Here is an 18,574-nt window from a genome sequence, read left to right on the forward strand (position 1 = left end):
GAATGAATTTTAATCGAGAAATCTCCTTGGATACAATTTGAATGGAAAGGTTTTTCTGATTGCTGCAACTTGGTTGACATGTCCTGATGGAATCGTATGTGGCATGTGTTTTGTTAATAGTTTTTTAGAAGTTTTGTTATTAGTTACTTAGTCAGTTATTTGTTTGATTGAGCCTTGGTGGTCGGTTGCAGATTGCTAAAACCTGCCCCAAGTGAGTGGTGCACTTGTTGCTTTGATGCTGCTTTTTTTTGTTAATAATATGAATAATCTTTAAATGATTCAAATTGGTGATGGTGATTGCGTAGTCGGATATTAAGAAAGATTGTTTGTCCTTATGAGTTGCAGCAGCGGTGATTGTCTATGTATGATCTCACATCCCTTATTTTCTTGTTATTTTCACATGCAATGTAACGACAGAACATTTTCTGGCGCTGAAAGAGGTCTTTGAATGAATAGACATGTCGTTTTAAGACTTTTGGAAGGTTCTACATGTTGTACGGACATCTTCATGTCTGGGAATTCATGGTCTAGAAGCAATGGCTTTTTATCTAGTGGTGATAACTTTATTTGCTGGTGGCATGCATTTATGCTTTACTACCAGCTAGATATTGAATTGCTCCTACTTTTTTTCTTGGATTTTTAGGTCCCAGAGACTGCAATTTTCTTTATTGAGGATGGGAAAAAGGTGGCTGCCGCATAGATGCGAAAAGGCTAAAGAAAGGAGATATTGAAGAGATGTGGCAAACAGACTTTGCCTTGTAGTTGACGATTGCATTGAACAAGTTTTTTGCTTGTATAGAGGTAGAACAAACTTTGCCTTTTTATTTCTGTATACACATTCACTAATCCAATTGTACTTTGCTTATTTATTACGAACGACTAACTCTCATAATTAAATCAATTAAGGAATCAAACTTTCATTTAAACTTTCATCATTCTTTTATTCATTCTCGTAAATAGTTATCATTCAGTTTCGTAGCTTCGTATAGCCATTACTCATACTTACTCCACCACAGATTTAATCTCCTCACCTACATTTGCAATTTGTAAAATATTACTACTTTGATTTATTACCTGAGATTCTTTTCTCAATATTTTCCGACAGTAGAAACGAGATTTGCACACTCTGGTTGGCCGTAAGCTACCGATTAGAGTAAAATATCTGTATTCAACAATTGAATTACACCCTTGATATATTTTTTTAAACTATATATTCAGCCATATTTATTCTAAACTGTGCAACACTACAAAGCAAACAGAGTTGTGATTAAACTTTTTTAGCTGTGCATTTTTTTAAAAATTTTAAAAATCACAATTCAAATAAATATGTAAAATAATGATGAATTAAAAAATAGAGTTGTGATTAAAAAATTTTGGTTGAATTGTTGGTGTTTACACTAAACGCGAGATGGTAATATGGCAAGTGAATAGTAAAGATGTAACTAAGAATTTGAAGTTAAGTTGTGGATGGCCTAAACCGCCGCCACCCTTGGTAACCTTTCTTGACAATAATAAATTCACAAATGAGAGGAAAATGCATCATTTCTCTGCTAACCATGAATTCTGCTATCTTCAAAAGATAACCACAACGCACGTCTCAATCTCATCCATTTTTTAAATTACAAATTCCAAGTTGTACTTGAATTTTTGGAAGTCATTACTCACCTAATAGTGGTGTAGTAGTACTTATTAGCTATCATAAAACACCTTCCAAATGATAAGCCAATGTTTTAAGCACAAATGATGAGTTGATTCGCATAATAATCGGTAACGGTTTAACAGATATTCAAGTTGAGGAAATCGACCAACTTAACTGGGAGGCATGTATTCATCGCTTTGCGCACATTTCCTTTAGGAAAGGCAAGACAACTGAGACCAATTCATCTTGATGTGAAGAGTATCCATGATTGGCTCCTTCTACGATTTTTAGCTCGTGGTTGGGCAAGATCTTGGCGAACTCTTTCGCATCTTCCAGTGGGATAATCTCATCAGCTGATCCATGGACTGTCAGCAACCTTAACAATACACATTTTCATAAGTTAGGTAACTTCTGCTAATATTTTGATCATTACTGATGGGTAAACTAGAAATCAAGCACACACACTAAAAGTAAGTCCTTCAAGAAAAGACCTTCATGACAAAATGTCAACTTTATGAATGCCCATGTTTCTTCTTTTGTTCAAGTTGACTCTATAGTACATTTGCTCTAATACACAAGTCTCGCTTCAAATTTATAGATTTTTAACATCTTTATAACTAGTGCTGGGGCACATTTATTTTAGATGAAGAAAATAATACATCTAGCTTGATTCCTGATGGAGCCATTGTCTCTGGTACACGCATGCATGTATTGCCTAAAATAATAAACAGTAGGATAAAGAAAACAAAGGGTTAAGATTCTTGAGAAAAAGTTCTCATAAGAAACATCTTTTACACACTTTCCAGAATGGACTTTTAAAATTCCGACGAGAAAGGAATGAGAATAGTATTCAGAAATTACTACTGCACATTTGGCCATTAAGTTTGTGATTTGAGTGCTTAGGAAAGAGCGATGTTAATCTTGCGAGTTGAGCATGGAGGCACTTTCTTTCACAGTCCGCAAAGAAGGTAAAATAAGAAACTATTGTAAAATAGAATAAATTAACATTAAACTGACCTGCAGTTCGGATCAATTAAAGGGCATGCTTCATGCATGTTTGTATTAAGTCGCTCCTTCATGCTTTCTTCAGTGACTCGGTATTCAACTTCTCCTATTAACAAATGTTAGGCTTTATTTACTGAAAACTACATTGCATGCGCTAGTATCCAAAATGAAAAAGAAAAATAAAGGTAGTAAGTTGTGCATTTAACATTCCATTTTCCTTCAAGATCATTCACCTAATGCAGATGTACATACGTATAAAACCGTAGTAGCTTTTAAAATAATAAAGGAGAACCAGTTTTCCATTAAGTAAACTCTAATAATATAAAGGTTAGAAAAGAACCATGATACATTTATGTTCCTGTATGACCCTTCCTTCCGGAAACATTCATCAAATGCATTAATATGCATATCATACAGAAAGAAGCTTTCAGAAGCATTTATCTCCAAGTGAAGTTGATGAATGAGATGTTAAAGAAGCTGCATAGAAGCATATGTGAAATGATAATTACAGTTAAAACCTATCAAGTTTAGAAAAAAAGAGAAGAGGGGAGGCTAACAATCCACCTTATAAGGGACCTATTCTTCAATTCAGGATATCAAGAAGGTTTGAAAGAAAAGTAAAATTCATCAAAGAAACTTTCAGATCACTCATGAGTGATAGAAACTCCAGCCCAGACCTAGGGTTCATTCAGTAACAAACCAAAAAATACCTTATTGTTTCAGAGACAAGCAAAACCAAACAATTACCTTTTGTGGTTTTAACATCTATGTATCCGTCCTTCTTGAGTCTTTCCATGAAATCATTACCAAACCGTTCCTCAATTCCTCTTTTGAGATCATAACGACCAGAAAGGTTTACCACAGCAGGTACATCATGATATTTTGATGCATACAGAAGGACAACATCCCCTCCTTCAAAGTGGAAAAAAATAGTCCATGAAAAAATATGGCATATGAATCTAAGCAAAATTATTAAGAAGATCTAAGTCAATGAAACATTTAGATAGCCAATACTATTATACTGGGTTGACAAAGTGACTAAATGGTTATTTCAGTTTAACTGGCATTACAACAGGATATAAAGACAACACTGCCCACACAACTATACAAAGATTTTTTTTTATTTATGTTTTTTCAAAAAAGAAGAAACAGCAAGAATTAGTAGACTATTGAAAAGAGGACAGGAGGCCATCCCAAAAACCAATTAATTGCTCAATTACATAATGATATCTACTTTCTAGAAAATGGTATCAAGATTCTGGTGGTTCCAGGTTGTTTAAACTTTAAAGCATAAAGAACATACCAACAGAAAGTACTATCCACAGACTCTATCCTCAAGGTAAATTAAGTGTTATTATTTCAGAGGTTCTCAAGATAGTCTAAGATACTACCGAGATTAGTAGCTTCCACTGTAGGGTAGAGTTAGCGGTTAACTTTATTTGATTTGATTAAAATTACAATTACAAGCACAGGAAGAGAAATGTGACTCTACTAGCATAAAATTCACACATTCACTGTAGAAGATTTGTTCTTTGTGTATCTGGAGACATCAAAACACAATAAAACTTGCAAACAGACACTCTTCCTCCTCTCTTTCTCTTTCTATCAAATGAATGAGTAAACTTTATGTCATTAATAGCCAGAAGTAAATAATCATGAATTACATGGTAGAAATAATTATAAAAATGATCAGAATATGTGACTGGATACTAAATTCAGACACCGGATGCACGTGTTACACCAAAATTGATATCATTTGGGAGGAAAAGGTTTAGCTGAATCTTATCCACTCTCATCTCTAGGATTGAGTGAGTGGAAGTTCTTGGTTATCTTCAACTTTTATGATCGTCGTTTAAGCATTCTAAGATATTTGGATCTAGATACTCGGTATACCTTTACTGTGACCAAGCACTGCAATGGTTGAGCGGTTTGACCCAGCAAAGTAATCAACCACAGATCTCAAGTCATCAACCTCATCAAAGTAGTTACCGAACTGAAATGAACCTTCACTCTCCCTGCAAATCAAGTAAGCACATGAAATCCAGAAATGAAAAGAAAAATCAAATTCAAGTGGTTAGCAAATAACAAATAAAATAGCTGATAACATATCATGTTCTAAAACCATACCCATTTCCAGAGAAATCAAAGCGAAAAGCACTGATTCCTTCTTTTTCTAAAGCACCAGCAAGATTGACCATTATTTTGTATTCCTACAAAAGGAAGCATGATTTGAGTTGAATTATTAAAGATGATCTGATTGTAGCTGCTACACTGAGATTTCCCAGACTTCTAATACACATACTCGTATGAAAATTCTAAATGCAGGATGGGGTTATGTTTCATGAGGTTCTAATGCATGACCCTACTATATTTCATGAGCCTCTGAAAGTAAAGTATGACCCCACCGTATGCCTTATAACCAGTGGAGAAGATTATTCTTGTCTTCAGTGCACCCAATATAGGAGTATCTTTTACTTAGAGATGGATATACCGGTCCAGTCAGTCGTTAGTTAAGACATATCAAAACTAATCATCTTAGACCTGGATGCTAGATGTTAATCTTCTGCTAGTTGCTACAGGTTAAGATTCTTCAAATTGAGAAATCGAAATGTGAAGTAAATCAATCAGGATTTGAAATGTTCATTTACTCAAAAGAATTGAGACCTAGTAGTTACAAAAGGCCAATGCAGGCATCATGTACTTGAGTAAGCAAATATCCATTCCATACATATAGATCCTATATGACTTCTTTTGGCACTTGCAGCAATCAAAATATCCACGAAAGTTTATCTGCGTCGCAATTCAACCTTCTTTTCAGAGAGAAGAAGAAGATAGATAGACAGAGAGAGAGAGAGGGAGAGAGAGAAGATGAGGAGGAGGAGGAGGAGGAAGAGAGAGATTAGACCTCAGATCCCAGCAAGTTGAATGAAAAATGAGTTAAAAGAACTGGAGATCAGTGAATAGAGACATACACCAACCAAAGGTTTACGCCCATACATCTAAAAGTCCAAATACAAAAATAAAAGCATAATAAAGCATCTCCCACCAAAAACCATCTTAACATCATACTGCACTTAAAATATCCAAATCCATTCAGATGTCTGGGGTCTCAACCAAGAGAAATCTTACCAAATTTATGCACCATTTATTCCAGAAACACCATAGATATGATACAGTAGCAAGTTTAATGTAAGCAGACACAAAAAGCTCATGATATTTAATGAAATATTAATTCACATGCAATGGTTACATCACTAGCTTGCATCTCGAACTTATCTCTAATAGAAAATCTCATAATTTTTCTTTATGCAAGGAGGAAGGTGAAATCTTGTTCATGTGGCTTAAAACTTGAAAGTAGATCTGTATGAAAATCTTAAATTCTATTAATTCAATCACTAAAAGCTCAAGAAAGTGGTCTACCTTTGTGGACCTAAAACCATGGCAGAGAACAACTAGTTGTGGTGATCCCGTGTCATGCAATAAGCCAACAAGTTTTTTACCATGCTTGTTCGGTATCGTTACTTTCTGCTGCATAGCTGCTGAAAAACTGCAATAGATATGAATCATCCAGCAGAAAAAATTAAGGTTTTTGCGTTTACTTTGTGTAACAGAACAGTCACGATCGAGCATATAAAGGATAAAATGATCAAACAAATTCAAAATCGATCAATTCATCAGTTGTAAATTTAGGGCACCTAAATACCCCATCGTGAGATCAACGGCTATAGTAGTAGAAATATGCGAAAAACAACCTTCCGACTACTCAAAAACCAGTTACATACATAAGAAAAGAAGAATAGATATAATTACTCCAGAAAGGAAATCCTCTCTCTCATTCGATCACATTCAACAGCCATGATTCCACCAAACCAATCAGGTTTTTTCCTACTTGATTGGGGATTCAAATAGTATATCTTACCAGAGTATTGAGCTGCGACGAAATCTCAGAGTTGAACGCAGTTTAAAAGATGAGAATCGAGAGCAGTCCTTGAATTGTCAGTTGCTCAACATTTTCAATTACAATTATTATTATTCGATTAAAAGAATGTTAGTACTACATACTAATAATAATTTGAAACAAATTAGGAATCTTAATGTATTAATTAGATCGATTTTTCTCCTTTTGAAAATGAAATTTAATCAACTCTGTAATTAAGTTGCGAGTGAAGGAACAAGAGTTAAGAGGCTCAAAATAACTCAGTCAGAGCCGGTAAACGAGCCAAGCTCAAGCCGCATTTGAGAATGATGGTGCTTGCTCCTCCATTGCCCTGGCGAACCTTCAATATTTGGATTTGTTTGTTTAATAACATGATCATCCGGCTAAATTCCACGAATGTACGTCATGAGAGATGATATCCGCCATCTGTACCCGGAAAAAAAACATTTCCAGTGATAGGAAAGACGCGTGAGCCTCTCGCGTGTTTTAACCAAACACGCGATAGCCTCTTGCGTGTTTCAATCAACAATGGCATTCATCGTCTCTCCCTCGAAATCCGCCTCCAACCGCCGCGATTCCTCACGAGCCTCCCGTCGCACCTCATCATTGAGATCCTCTCCCGCCTCCCCGCGAAATCCCTCGTCCAGTGCAAATCCGTCTGTAAGCAGTGGCTCGATCTCACCTCCGATCCCTACCTCGCCAAGCTGCATTTCACCCGATCGAAGCCCGGCGTCGCGATCCACCAATCGGAGCCGTCGAAGAATCTCCTCCGAGTTGCCGATTTCGACGATTTCCACGCTCCGACGGCCGAGATCGACCTCGCGTGTTTATCCAAGGCAAACACGCGAGAGCGTCACACGTGTTTAATCAAAGACGCGAGAGCGTCATGCGTGTTTATCAAAGACGCGAGAGCGGCATGCGTGTTTATTCAAGGCAAACACGCGAGAGGCTCACGCGTCTTTCCCATCACTGGAAATGTTTTTTTTTTCCGAGTACAAATGGCGGATATCATCTCCCATGACGTACATTCGCGGAATTTCCTCATGATCATCCTGAGCTTCTTTGTAAACCTTCAATATAACTTGTGTACACCAGCCTTCAATCAAACTTTCAATTTTTATTGTATTTCACAAGCTGAACGCCATTTATACGAATATCCAACTAGTCAATGTCAGCAAGAATAGATGAACGTCATTCTTACTAAACTGGTTGCATAATGTTATTGATAAATACACGTATAAAGAAAAAAAAATACTTCACCACTGTAATATTGTTAAGTCAAAAACAATAAACAGTAAATGGCTTCATTGGGTAAGAAAATATTTAAGACAAATAGAAAATCAGATGTTTGGATTAGGAAATAGTTGTGAACATAGTAGTTTGTAAACAACCACAAACATACATCATAATCATATTTTCTTGAAATTTAAAATGTTCAAAGTTGCATGAGTCTTTTCTGGATGTGATCACCGAGACACTGATCACAATACTTCTGAATGATCCCTGCACCCTCCACATGATGAGACCTAATAGCAAGCACCAAATATAAGTTAAGATTAGCAGAAAAAACCAAGAACAACTTTTGAAGCACGTAAGATCAAGAGATCGACATACCTGAGTGGAGGTGCGGCTCATGCATTCCTTGAGGAAAGCCAGAACAGCTGAGTCCATCTCTTCTTGATGTGAAGTGTATCCATGATTGGCCCCTTGTATGATTTTCAGCTGGTGGCTTCGTATCATCTTGGCGAACTCATATGCATCTCCAACCGGGATAACCTCATCATTTGTCCCGTGCACTGTCAGCACCCTTGATTCAAATTTCACAAGTTAGAGCCATTGCTATACTTTGTCACCATTAACCAAAGACTGTTTCTTCATTTGAAGAATAAATTAGCATAATGCTTACCTGTAGTTCGCATCAATTGAACGGCAGGCTTCACGCATGTCTGTAAAAGATTAAATTTCAGTTCATCGAATGCAGATATACACCTCCAACAGAAGATACCGTGTAATTTCTATGTTCATCTATACCAGAATTAGTACCAAACGATGATTTACAATGCGATCCTTGAAAAGATTTTCGTCTATTACATCTCAACAGAAGGTGATCAAAACTTTCAAAATCGAATAGGTCAATCCTTTCATTATTTAAACTCTAGCAATATAAAGGTCACAAACCAACCATTTCATTTAGTTCATTAATAGTAACATCTAAAATTATGACATTTATATGCAACTAGAAAGACTAAACAATTACCTGTCTTGGATATAACATCCACATATCCATCCTTGGTGAGTCTTTTCCAGATATCTTTACCAAACCGGTCCTCCATTCCTCTTACAAGATCAGGACTAGAAAGATTCACCACAGCAGGTATGTTACTAAAATTTTAAGTCATACTACTACTTGAATAACTTTGTTGAATGGAGACCGTGTATTTGGTATCAGAGAAAAATCGTGAATATAGAATTTCAATATCCACATTCAAAATATGAGTATGCTCTAATACAGAAAATTAAATCATAGACAAATATTCACTATTTATATTCAGTGTTTGCAATACTATTAATAATTAGACAATGTTATGATCACTATACAATTCATTTATTCTCAAGTATTTTGTTGTAAAAATAATACTAACAAAAAAAAAGTTACAAACAATCCATATATTTTCTTCATCACAATTCGATAATACCAAAATTATTCTATATGTCAATTCATGGTGTAATTTCTACATATTTCGGTGTACGAATTAGGGCTGGGGAAAAATACCGAAATGCCGAAATACCGGCCTTATCGTACCGAAGAAATACCGAAAATATCGAATTTTCGGTATACCGTGATTTTCGGTACGGTATGATACCTTACTAAAATATTTCGGTAAGGTAAATGTATGAATTTTTATATACCGCGGCATACCGAAATTTGGTATATACCGTAAAATCTAAATATAATAATATATAAAATATTTTATATATTTTTAAATTATAAAATTTATTGTGAAATATAATATAATATAATATGAATAAAATATACTAGTATTTAATACCCGTATATTATTTAAATTACTATAAAATATAAATAATATTCTAAAAACTCAAATATTCAATTCCACTAAATCGATTTTCTTCTTTATTTGAAGTGAAATTTAACTAACTCTTTAATTAGGTTGTAAATGAATTGGCTCCCCTGAAAACAGCTCTTTAAAGTTTGATTTGAAAGTGAACAAGCCCAGTTTGAGCTTGAAGATTACTAGAGCCAAGCTCGAGCCTGACGGTGCTCAGATCACTAGACTCGCGAATATGTTCAAATTCGTTTGTTCACGAACATGTTCGTGAGCTTTTTAATTGCGCTAGTCCCCGAACCTTCATTCAATCGAGCTCATACATGAGTCTCGGATCAAACCTTCAATTGAGTTCGAGTAAAATGTGATCAAGAGGACATTTTGAATATTTTTCGAGCCTTTCACAAGCTATTAGAAAGCTCGAGCTCGAACACCATATACACGAATATCAGAGAAGTCGAGCTCGAGCTCAATTCAAAGACAATGTTATCGAGTATCATACGAGCTGAGCTCAAACAAAGATTAAGCTCGGGTAAATAAGTGGCGATCAAGCCTCGAACATCAATATAGAACCTCAAGTGATCAAACTCAAACCAACAAATCGAAAAGCAGAGATTTGGATTGGGAAATGTTGTAGTTTGTAAACAACCACAAACATACATCTTAAACCTCTTGTCTTGAAATTTATAAAGTTCAAACTTGCACAAATGTTTTCACAAGAACAAAGGATGGTGTATTATTATTTAGCAGGATTTGATCATTGCACTTTTCAATCAGTCATTGCACTCACTCCACCCTCCACATGATCAACCTAATATCAAGCACCAAATATAAGGTAAATTAGCAATAAAAATCAAGAACAGTGTTTGAAGCACGTAAGATCAAGAAATCGACATACCTGAGTGGAGGCGCGGCTCATGCATTCCTTAAGGAAAGGCAGAACAGCTGAGACCATCTCTTCTTGATGTGAAGAGAATCCGTGATTGGCTCCCGGTATGATTATCAGCTGGTGGTTTCGTATCACCTTGGGGAACTCGTATGCATCTCCAACCGGGATAACCTCATCGGCTGTCCCGTGCACTGTCAGCACCCTTGATTCACATTTCACAAATTAGAGCCATTTCAGTATTTTGTTACAATATAGATGAATTTAGCATCATGCTTGCTTACCTACAGTTGGCATCAATTGAAAGGCAGGCTTCACACATGTCTGTATTTGAGTCGCTCCATCATGCTTTCTTGAGTGAGACGGTACACAAAATCATCTGTTAAAAGGATTATATTTAGTTTTCTCTGTTTTATGTGAACTCTGCTAATAGGAAGGCTAGAAGACACCATGCCGTTTCTGTGTTCATCTGTACCAGGCGTGGTACGAGATGATACAAGCCAACCATGTCATTTCGACTCATTTATAGCATCTACACTTGTGACATTTATATGCAACCAGAAAGCCTAAACAATTACCCGTCTTCGATTCAACATCCACATATCCATCCTTCTTGAGTCTGTCGAAGATATCTTCACCAAACCGCTCCTCCATTCCTCTTCTCAGATCAATAGGATTGGAAAGATTCACTACGGCAGGTATATCGTGATATTTGGACGCATACAGAATGACACCATCCCCGCCTGCGAAGCAGAAAAACAAGACATAAAAGTAATGCTAAGAAGAGCTATGATGTGGAGTAAAGGCAGTTTGAACACAAAAATACAAGACCAGAGGAAAACAGAAGAGAATATCTGGAATTTAATCTCAAATGAAGAACATCCTCCGAAGAGGTCTAGGGTTGATACCGTCCTAAATTCTTTACTTTCTTAGATATATATATCTAGCCTAGCACTTCGAAGAGAAACTATTGTTGCTCTAAAACTAGAAAGTAAATCACTTATAAAGATAAACAAGGACACAAATTATCAAACATGGAAAAAGTGTAAGCATTAGAATATATTTGGATATAAATACTGGGCATACCTTTACTGTGACCAACAATTGCAATTGGAGAGCGGTTTGATCCAACAAAGTACTCAACCACAGATCTTATGTCTTCAACCTCCTTTGAGTAGTTACCAAACTGGAAAGTACCTTCACTTTCCCTGCAAATTAATCAACTCTAAACATGAAATCTATAAATGAAACACAAAATCACATAACAACTCAAATGCATTTACTAATTTACACTAAAACATAGTATCAAGAAGAAAGGAGAATGATTGTAGTCAAACAATAATTAAATTTATCCTTTTCACTACACAAAATACTGTTCAATATATCAGTTTGTGAGAATCATACATACCCATTCCGGAGAAATCCAAGCGAAAAGCACTGATTCCTTCTTTTTCTAAAGCAGCACCGATACTCACCAAGATCTCGTCGTTCTGCATTAGAAAGTGAGCATGCTATGATATGAATTGAAGTATTACAAATAATCAAATTATAGCTTCCACAACAGAAGTGAATGCAAATGAGAGAATTAGAGGTTCAAATACTAAAACTGAATAAATGCATTAATTGTTGTTACTACATATCTTGAAAGTTGCAATTAGTAGTGAATGAAAATCAAAGGTTGAAGCAGTTGGTGTACCTTCGAGGATCGAAAACCATGGCAGAGAAGAACGAGCTGAGGAGAGCCAGTATCGTGCAATATGCCAACGAGTTTCTCGCCATGCTTGTTGCGAATCAATAGCTTCTGCTGCGTAATTGTGCAGTTCATATCCATTGTCGCAATCAGCAAAGAAATACTATGATTAAGAGAAAGGGAAAAAACCAAAAACTGTAGAAGGAACATACTCTCTTTCGCATTAAATATCTTCAAGAAATGACGCAATCACTTAGCAAGTTTTGAAAGATTCTGAATGGAGTTAATGCACAGCACAGCACCATGTTGTGCTACAAATATACGACATGATTAGTACTTATCTATATGACTCTATCATCAAAGTTATCAAATCCTAATCAATTCAATAATCTTTGAAATTAAAATATTAAATCACTAAATTTCAACTTTTCCCATTCATGCATGTAATGGCGTCTTTTGAAATAACATGATTTATTCACGAATGGAATAAATGAGGCGACAAAATGAAAAATCTTAATTTAATATTCCGACTGACCAAAATTTGACCAAATTTCATAATTTAACCGACTATTATCCATATATATATATATATATATATATATATATATATATAACCCTCTTTAAATAATACTATTAGTAATATTGTTTTGTAAATAAAATTATGTTGCCTGCAAATTTTATTGATATTAATGCATTTGAAAAGACGATGTATTATGGAAACCAGAATATTTTATTATGAATAGTCATTTTGAAACTATTTGTGTGCTAATTGTCTTTTCGAAATAGATGTAAACCTAAATATTTTATTATGTATAGAGAGTCGTTTTAAAATATTTGTGTAATCTACAACGAAATATTCATGCATCAATTTTAAAAAATTTGCATGTGTACACAAATTTAAATCATACTCTAGTAAGTAGTACTACTAAATTACTAGCTATCTATGTTCCGTGCTTATAATATTAAAAAATACTAATCGGAAATTGCAATTTAATTTCCACTGCTTTTTCTGTGAATATGAGTTGTCAAAATTTATATACACGTAAGTATGAAAGCACTAAAAAAAATGAAAACAATGATGCTGGAAATTTAATCGTTCATTCTGTTCCCACACAAACAAAATCAGTTACACAAAATGAAAACAATGATGCTGAAAATTTAATCGTTCATTCCATTCCCACACAAACAAAATCAGTTACACAAAATGAAAACAATGATGCTGAAAATGTAATCGTTCATTCCGTTCCCACACAAATAAAATCAGTTACACAAAATGAAAACAATGATGCTGAAAATTTAATCGTTCATTCCATTCCCACACAAACAAAAATCAGTTACACAAAATGAAAACAATGATGCTGAAAATGTAATCGTTCATTCCGTTCCCACACAAACAAAATCAGTTACACACTCTAGTGCGAGGACACACAGGAATCAAATCAGTTACTCCCTCCATCCGTGAATAGGAGTCTCATTTCCTTCTGGCACGGGTTTTAATAAATGTTAAGAAAAGTGGGTAGAAGAAAGTAAATGGAATATGGACCTCACTTGTAGTATTAGTTTTAAATGATATGTTAGTGGACAGAGCGGATCACCTACTCCAAAACACTAATCAATTTCCTACTCCACACTCACAACAAAATAAAATGGACCCACCATCACTTATTAAAATTGCTCATGTTTATAAGATTATTTTATTTTGTTGTGAGTGTGGAGTAGGAAATGGATCGGTGTTTTGGAGTAAGTGATCTGCTACGGTTAGCGGAATGAGTTGGTGGAATGTGGGGTCTCTTTATCATTTATAGTAATAATGAACCGGGATTTCTATTCGTAGACGGACCAAAATGGAAAAATGAAACTCATATTCGCGGACGGTGGGAGTATTATCATAAATATTTGTTTTCTTGCACTTGTTTTAGAATATTCCACTAGCATTATTTGTGTGAAGCTTGCGTGAGCCACATGCTAATTGTATTGTGGAGTTGTTATTGCTAGTGAAATTTAGCCTAATATCTGCAAGTATTGTTGATTTGCCGTTGTAAAGATTGCGTGAAACGTTTTTAATATTCTGCGAGTATTGTCATTAAAAAGATTACTATATTAAATCTATTATGCAAGTATCTTGAGACGTGTGATTTTTATACTTTGCTCCTTGCCGGTTGTAATATATACAAAACTAATTCCTAGTGCTGAACTATCGAACCAACAAGGAGTTTATGTAGATAGCACGGAGTTCATTTTAAGATTGTTTAGACTCCGTATAAAATAAACTAAAGCGGATAAAAATGAACTCCGTGTTATTTAACAGGTTCTAAAATGAACTAAAACAAACTACAAATAAAGGGTTGCTTCGGCACTAGAAATTAGTTCGATATTGATTATAATCCTTGCTCTATATTGATTAAAAAAATTTGTTATCCCATAATTATTGTCTCAAAATAGTACTCTCATACCGTGATTAGAAACTGATGACATTAGATGCGTGGCTATGCGTATGACATGAGATGATGTTTTCTATTTTTTCAAAATCTTGAAACATCACTACTGACTAGAAGATCATTTGGAAGTTGAGAGAGAGAGAGAGACCATTTATTCGAATATCATCAGACGAGTCAAGCTCAAGCTCAAGCTCAAGGCCTAATATAATATTTTCTTGTATCACACGAGCTAAACACGGGCTGAGATCAAACTCGGGTAATCAAGTGTCGAGCCAATCTCGAAAACAATGAATATGCATAATTGGACAAGAAAAATATTAAGACAAATTGAAAAGTACGAGGTTTGTATTAGGAAATGTTGACAGTAGTTTGTAAACAAACACAAACATACATCTTAAACCTCTTGTCTTGAAATTTAGAAAGTTCAAACTTGCACAAGTCTTTTCATGGAAGCAGGCAAACATAAACATAGGATGGTGCATTATTCATTAGCAGGACTTGTTCATTGCACTGTTGGATCGGTCACTGCACTCCACTCTCCACATGATCAACCTAATATCAAGCACCAAATCTAAGGTAGATTAGCAGAAAAAATCAAGAACAACTTCTTAAGCACGTAAGATCAAGATATCGTCATACCTAATTGGAGGGGCTTTCTTCGCAGCTCATGTATTCCTTGAGGAAAGGCAGAACAGCTGCGACCATCTCTTCGTGCTGTGAAGTGTACCCATGATTGGCTCCTGGTATGATTATCAGCTGGTGGTTCCGTACCATCTTGGCGAACTCTTTTGCTCTCTCAACCGGGATAACATCATCAGCATCCCCGTGCACTGTCAGCACCCTTGATTCACATTTCACAAGTTAGAGACCGTCACCGAATAGTAAAATAGTACTCTCATGAAATTAGCAACACGCTTACCTGCAGTTCGCATCAATTGGAACGAGAGTGTCGCTCATGTCTGTATTGAGTCCCTCTGCCACGCTTTCTTCTGCGAGACGGTATTCAAATTCACATGTTACAATAGTTAATGAAATCCCAAAATGGAAATGAAAACTAGGAATCAGTTCTCTTTTATGTGAACATCACAGCAGAAGGTGATTAAGAGCTTTCAAAATAAAAATATGTCAATCCTTTCATGTTTTAACACTTGTAATGAATGAAAGTTTACAAACTAACCATCATTTAGGCTCATTTATAGCAACCAGAAAGACTAAACAACCTGTCTTGGATTTAGCATCCACAGATGCATCCTTCTTGAGTTTGTCCCCGATATCTTTACCGAACACTTCCTCCATTCCGCTTTTGAGAAAACAAGGACTAGAAAGATTTACCATGGCAGGTAAATCGTGATACTTGCATGCATACAGAATGACGGCATCCCCACCTGCAAAAATCATCGAGAATTAAAAAAATAACATATTCTAAGCAAATGAAATACAGAAATAACGAGAAAAGACAATCTCAAAAGAAGACTATTATGCCTCAAAAGGGGCATACGGTTGATACTGTCCTAAACTAGGATTAAAGATTAATAAGGAAACAAATCCTCAAATAATGCTAAGAGAATCTTTATAAACTTGGTTTGATTTTGGCAGATGAAACAACTTGGACAACATAGAATTAGCATTGAGAAATTCAGCACAATCATACGTTTCTCATGACTGTCAAAGATGACTCTCTCATCCATCTATAGGATTACAAGAGGAAGTTCACGGTCATCTTCGACATTTACGAGGGTCGTTATGCTCTACAAGATATTTAGATCTAAATACTCAGCATACCTTTACTGTGACCAAGAACTGCAATTGGTGAGCGCTTTGAACCAGTGAAATACTCGACCGCAGATCTTATGTCTTCAACCTCTTTTGAGTAGCTACCCAACTGGAGATCACCTTCACTTTCCCTGCAAATTAATCAACTCAAAACATAAAATCTAGAAATGAAAAAGAGAAGTGGATGATTAGCAAATAACAAGTTCAATGCATATACTAATTTACACTTAACATATCAAGAGAGCATGTACATGAACAAGAAAACACAATAGACTTAAAGCCATATGTATAAATATAATAGCTATGTTATGATCAACCAATCATACAAGTTTATTCTTTTCACTACACAATATAATGTTAAATAGTAGTATATCATTTTCTCAGAACCATACCCGTTTCCGGAGAAATCCAAACGAAAAGCACTGATTCCTTCTTTTTCTAGAGCAGCAGCAATACTCACCAAGATTTTGTCATTCTGCGTAAGAAAGTAGTCATGATAAGAATTGAATCAACAAAATCAAATTATAGTTGTCACAGCAAAAACAATGAAAATAACAGAACCAACTGGTTTTAAATACTAAAATGCACAATGGAATATTTGTTTATACTATACTTAGCATGAAAGTTGTAATGAAGATACAAGATTCAAGCAATCGGTGTACCTTTGAGGATCGACAACCATGGCAGAGAATTACAAGGTATGGAGAGCCGGTGTCGTGGAGTATGCCAACAAGTTTCTCGCCATGCTTGTTCGGGAACGATAGCTTCTGCTGCGTAGCTGCAGAAAGATTTGCAGTGATATCCATTATAGCAACAAGCAAAGCACTTAAAGAGGTTTTGAAAGGAGAAGAAATTTAGAAGGAAGGTCTCTCTCTCTTTCTCTTTATATATGTTCATGCAAGCAATGGAGTTAATGCACAGCACAGCACAGCACAACGCTGTGCTACAAGATGACGCCACTTTTTTGCCAATTTTTAGTTTTCTTTTTGTAGCTTTTCATTTTTAGCTCAAAAATGTGCCAAAATAGCATACTTTCTTTCTGTGCCACAACATGATAATTTTTAATTAAAGACTCTCTCTATCCCAACGATGACTATCCATTTTCTTTTTCTTTTTTTGCCTATCTCATCTTTCTTGTTTTATTTTCTCTCCTTGACACTTTTTTTTATAAACTACAGTAATATTTTCTAACAAAATGATAGGAGTGATAAGATGAAATGAAAATTATACTATTGGTTTTTAACTTTTCATCAATAATGATATTGAGTTGAAATGATAATGATATTGTATTTTACTTTTGGTGTAATTATGTACTAACTAGTACATTGAAAAATAGGAACCGATCCCAAAAAATATATACATGCTCATTTTCTTGTTAATAGAGATGTTTCTTTTTGTCATTGACAATAATGAAGCCACGTAGGGACCAGATGGGTCCCCACCAATTACATATTTACTAGTACTTCCTCCGTTCCATCTAAGTTGAAACAAAACTTTTGAGCACAGAGATTAAGAAATTGTGTTGAAAAGTAAGAGAGATGAATAAAGTAGAAAATATAAAGAGAGAGTAAAGTAGATGGTGGAATAAAGTAATAGTGATGGAATATTTTGTTTTTTTGTTAAAAAATGAAATGACTCAACTTAGTTAGGACATCTCAAAGAGGAATACGATACGACTCAATTTAGTTGGGATGGAAGGAGTACTATATAGCATGGGCGCACCAAGTGAAGCTCATATTTTTTTTAACATTTTTCTTCTATAAATTTTGTTGGCAATTGAAACTAAAAATATAACATATAACTGTCCCACATCGGTGTCAAGAGAAAACTGAAACTAGTATATAAGTCTCATGGGCCCTTCCTCCTATCACCAATTGGTTTTAGGATGGAACCCACTGATTTCTATCAAATTTTTTAGTATATTTTTTCAAAATTTAGTGTAAATTATTATGCAAATCCATTATCAATCATCTAAATTATCTAAAAATGTGCTTTCAAATAAAATTTAGAAAAGATAGCCCTTGTCAATATTAGTTTCTATGTCAGCCCTGTATAGTTTTACTATGGATAACTAGCCGAGATATGGTTGTTGATTTTGCCTTTTTCCCTAGTGTCATGGGGATCAAGAAATAAAATAGTTA

The 18,574-nt window shown here is 35.1% G+C and overlaps 2 protein-coding genes and 1 pseudogene across 2 annotated transcripts; all 3 read right to left on the reverse strand.

The window, feature by feature from the left end:
• Positions 1-1,542: 1,542 nt before the first annotated feature.
• Positions 1,543-6,696, reverse strand: LOC121790842 (putative non-heme chloroperoxidase). The gene is made up of 7 exons (XM_042188948.1): positions 6,564-6,696; positions 6,065-6,191; positions 4,772-4,854; positions 4,538-4,659; positions 3,392-3,556; positions 2,657-2,750; positions 1,543-2,015 (listed from the first exon to the last, which is right to left on the reverse strand). The coding sequence occupies exons 2-7, from the start codon at positions 6,176-6,178 to the stop codon at positions 1,829-1,831; spliced, it is 765 nt and encodes a 254-aa protein (XP_042044882.1). The 5' UTR covers positions 6,179-6,191; positions 6,564-6,696; the 3' UTR covers positions 1,543-1,828.
• Positions 6,697-10,235: 3,539 nt separating this feature from the next.
• On the reverse strand, positions 10,236-11,944 carry LOC121790840 (annotated as a pseudogene).
• A 3,115-nt stretch (positions 11,945-15,059) lies between these two features.
• On the reverse strand, positions 15,060-17,259 carry LOC121790843. The gene is made up of 7 exons (XM_042188949.1): positions 17,096-17,259; positions 16,826-16,908; positions 16,443-16,564; positions 15,881-16,045; positions 15,580-15,649; positions 15,300-15,501; positions 15,060-15,212 (listed from the first exon to the last, which is right to left on the reverse strand). The coding sequence occupies exons 1-6, from the start codon at positions 17,237-17,239 to the stop codon at positions 15,300-15,302; spliced, it is 786 nt and encodes a 261-aa protein (XP_042044883.1). The 5' UTR covers positions 17,240-17,259; the 3' UTR covers positions 15,060-15,212.
• Positions 17,260-18,574: the final 1,315 nt, after the last annotated feature.

This window comes from Salvia splendens, unplaced genomic scaffold (genome assembly GCF_004379255.2).
Source record: "Salvia splendens isolate huo1 unplaced genomic scaffold, SspV2 ctg637, whole genome shotgun sequence".
NCBI lineage: Eukaryota > Viridiplantae > Streptophyta > Magnoliopsida > Lamiales > Lamiaceae > Salvia > Salvia splendens.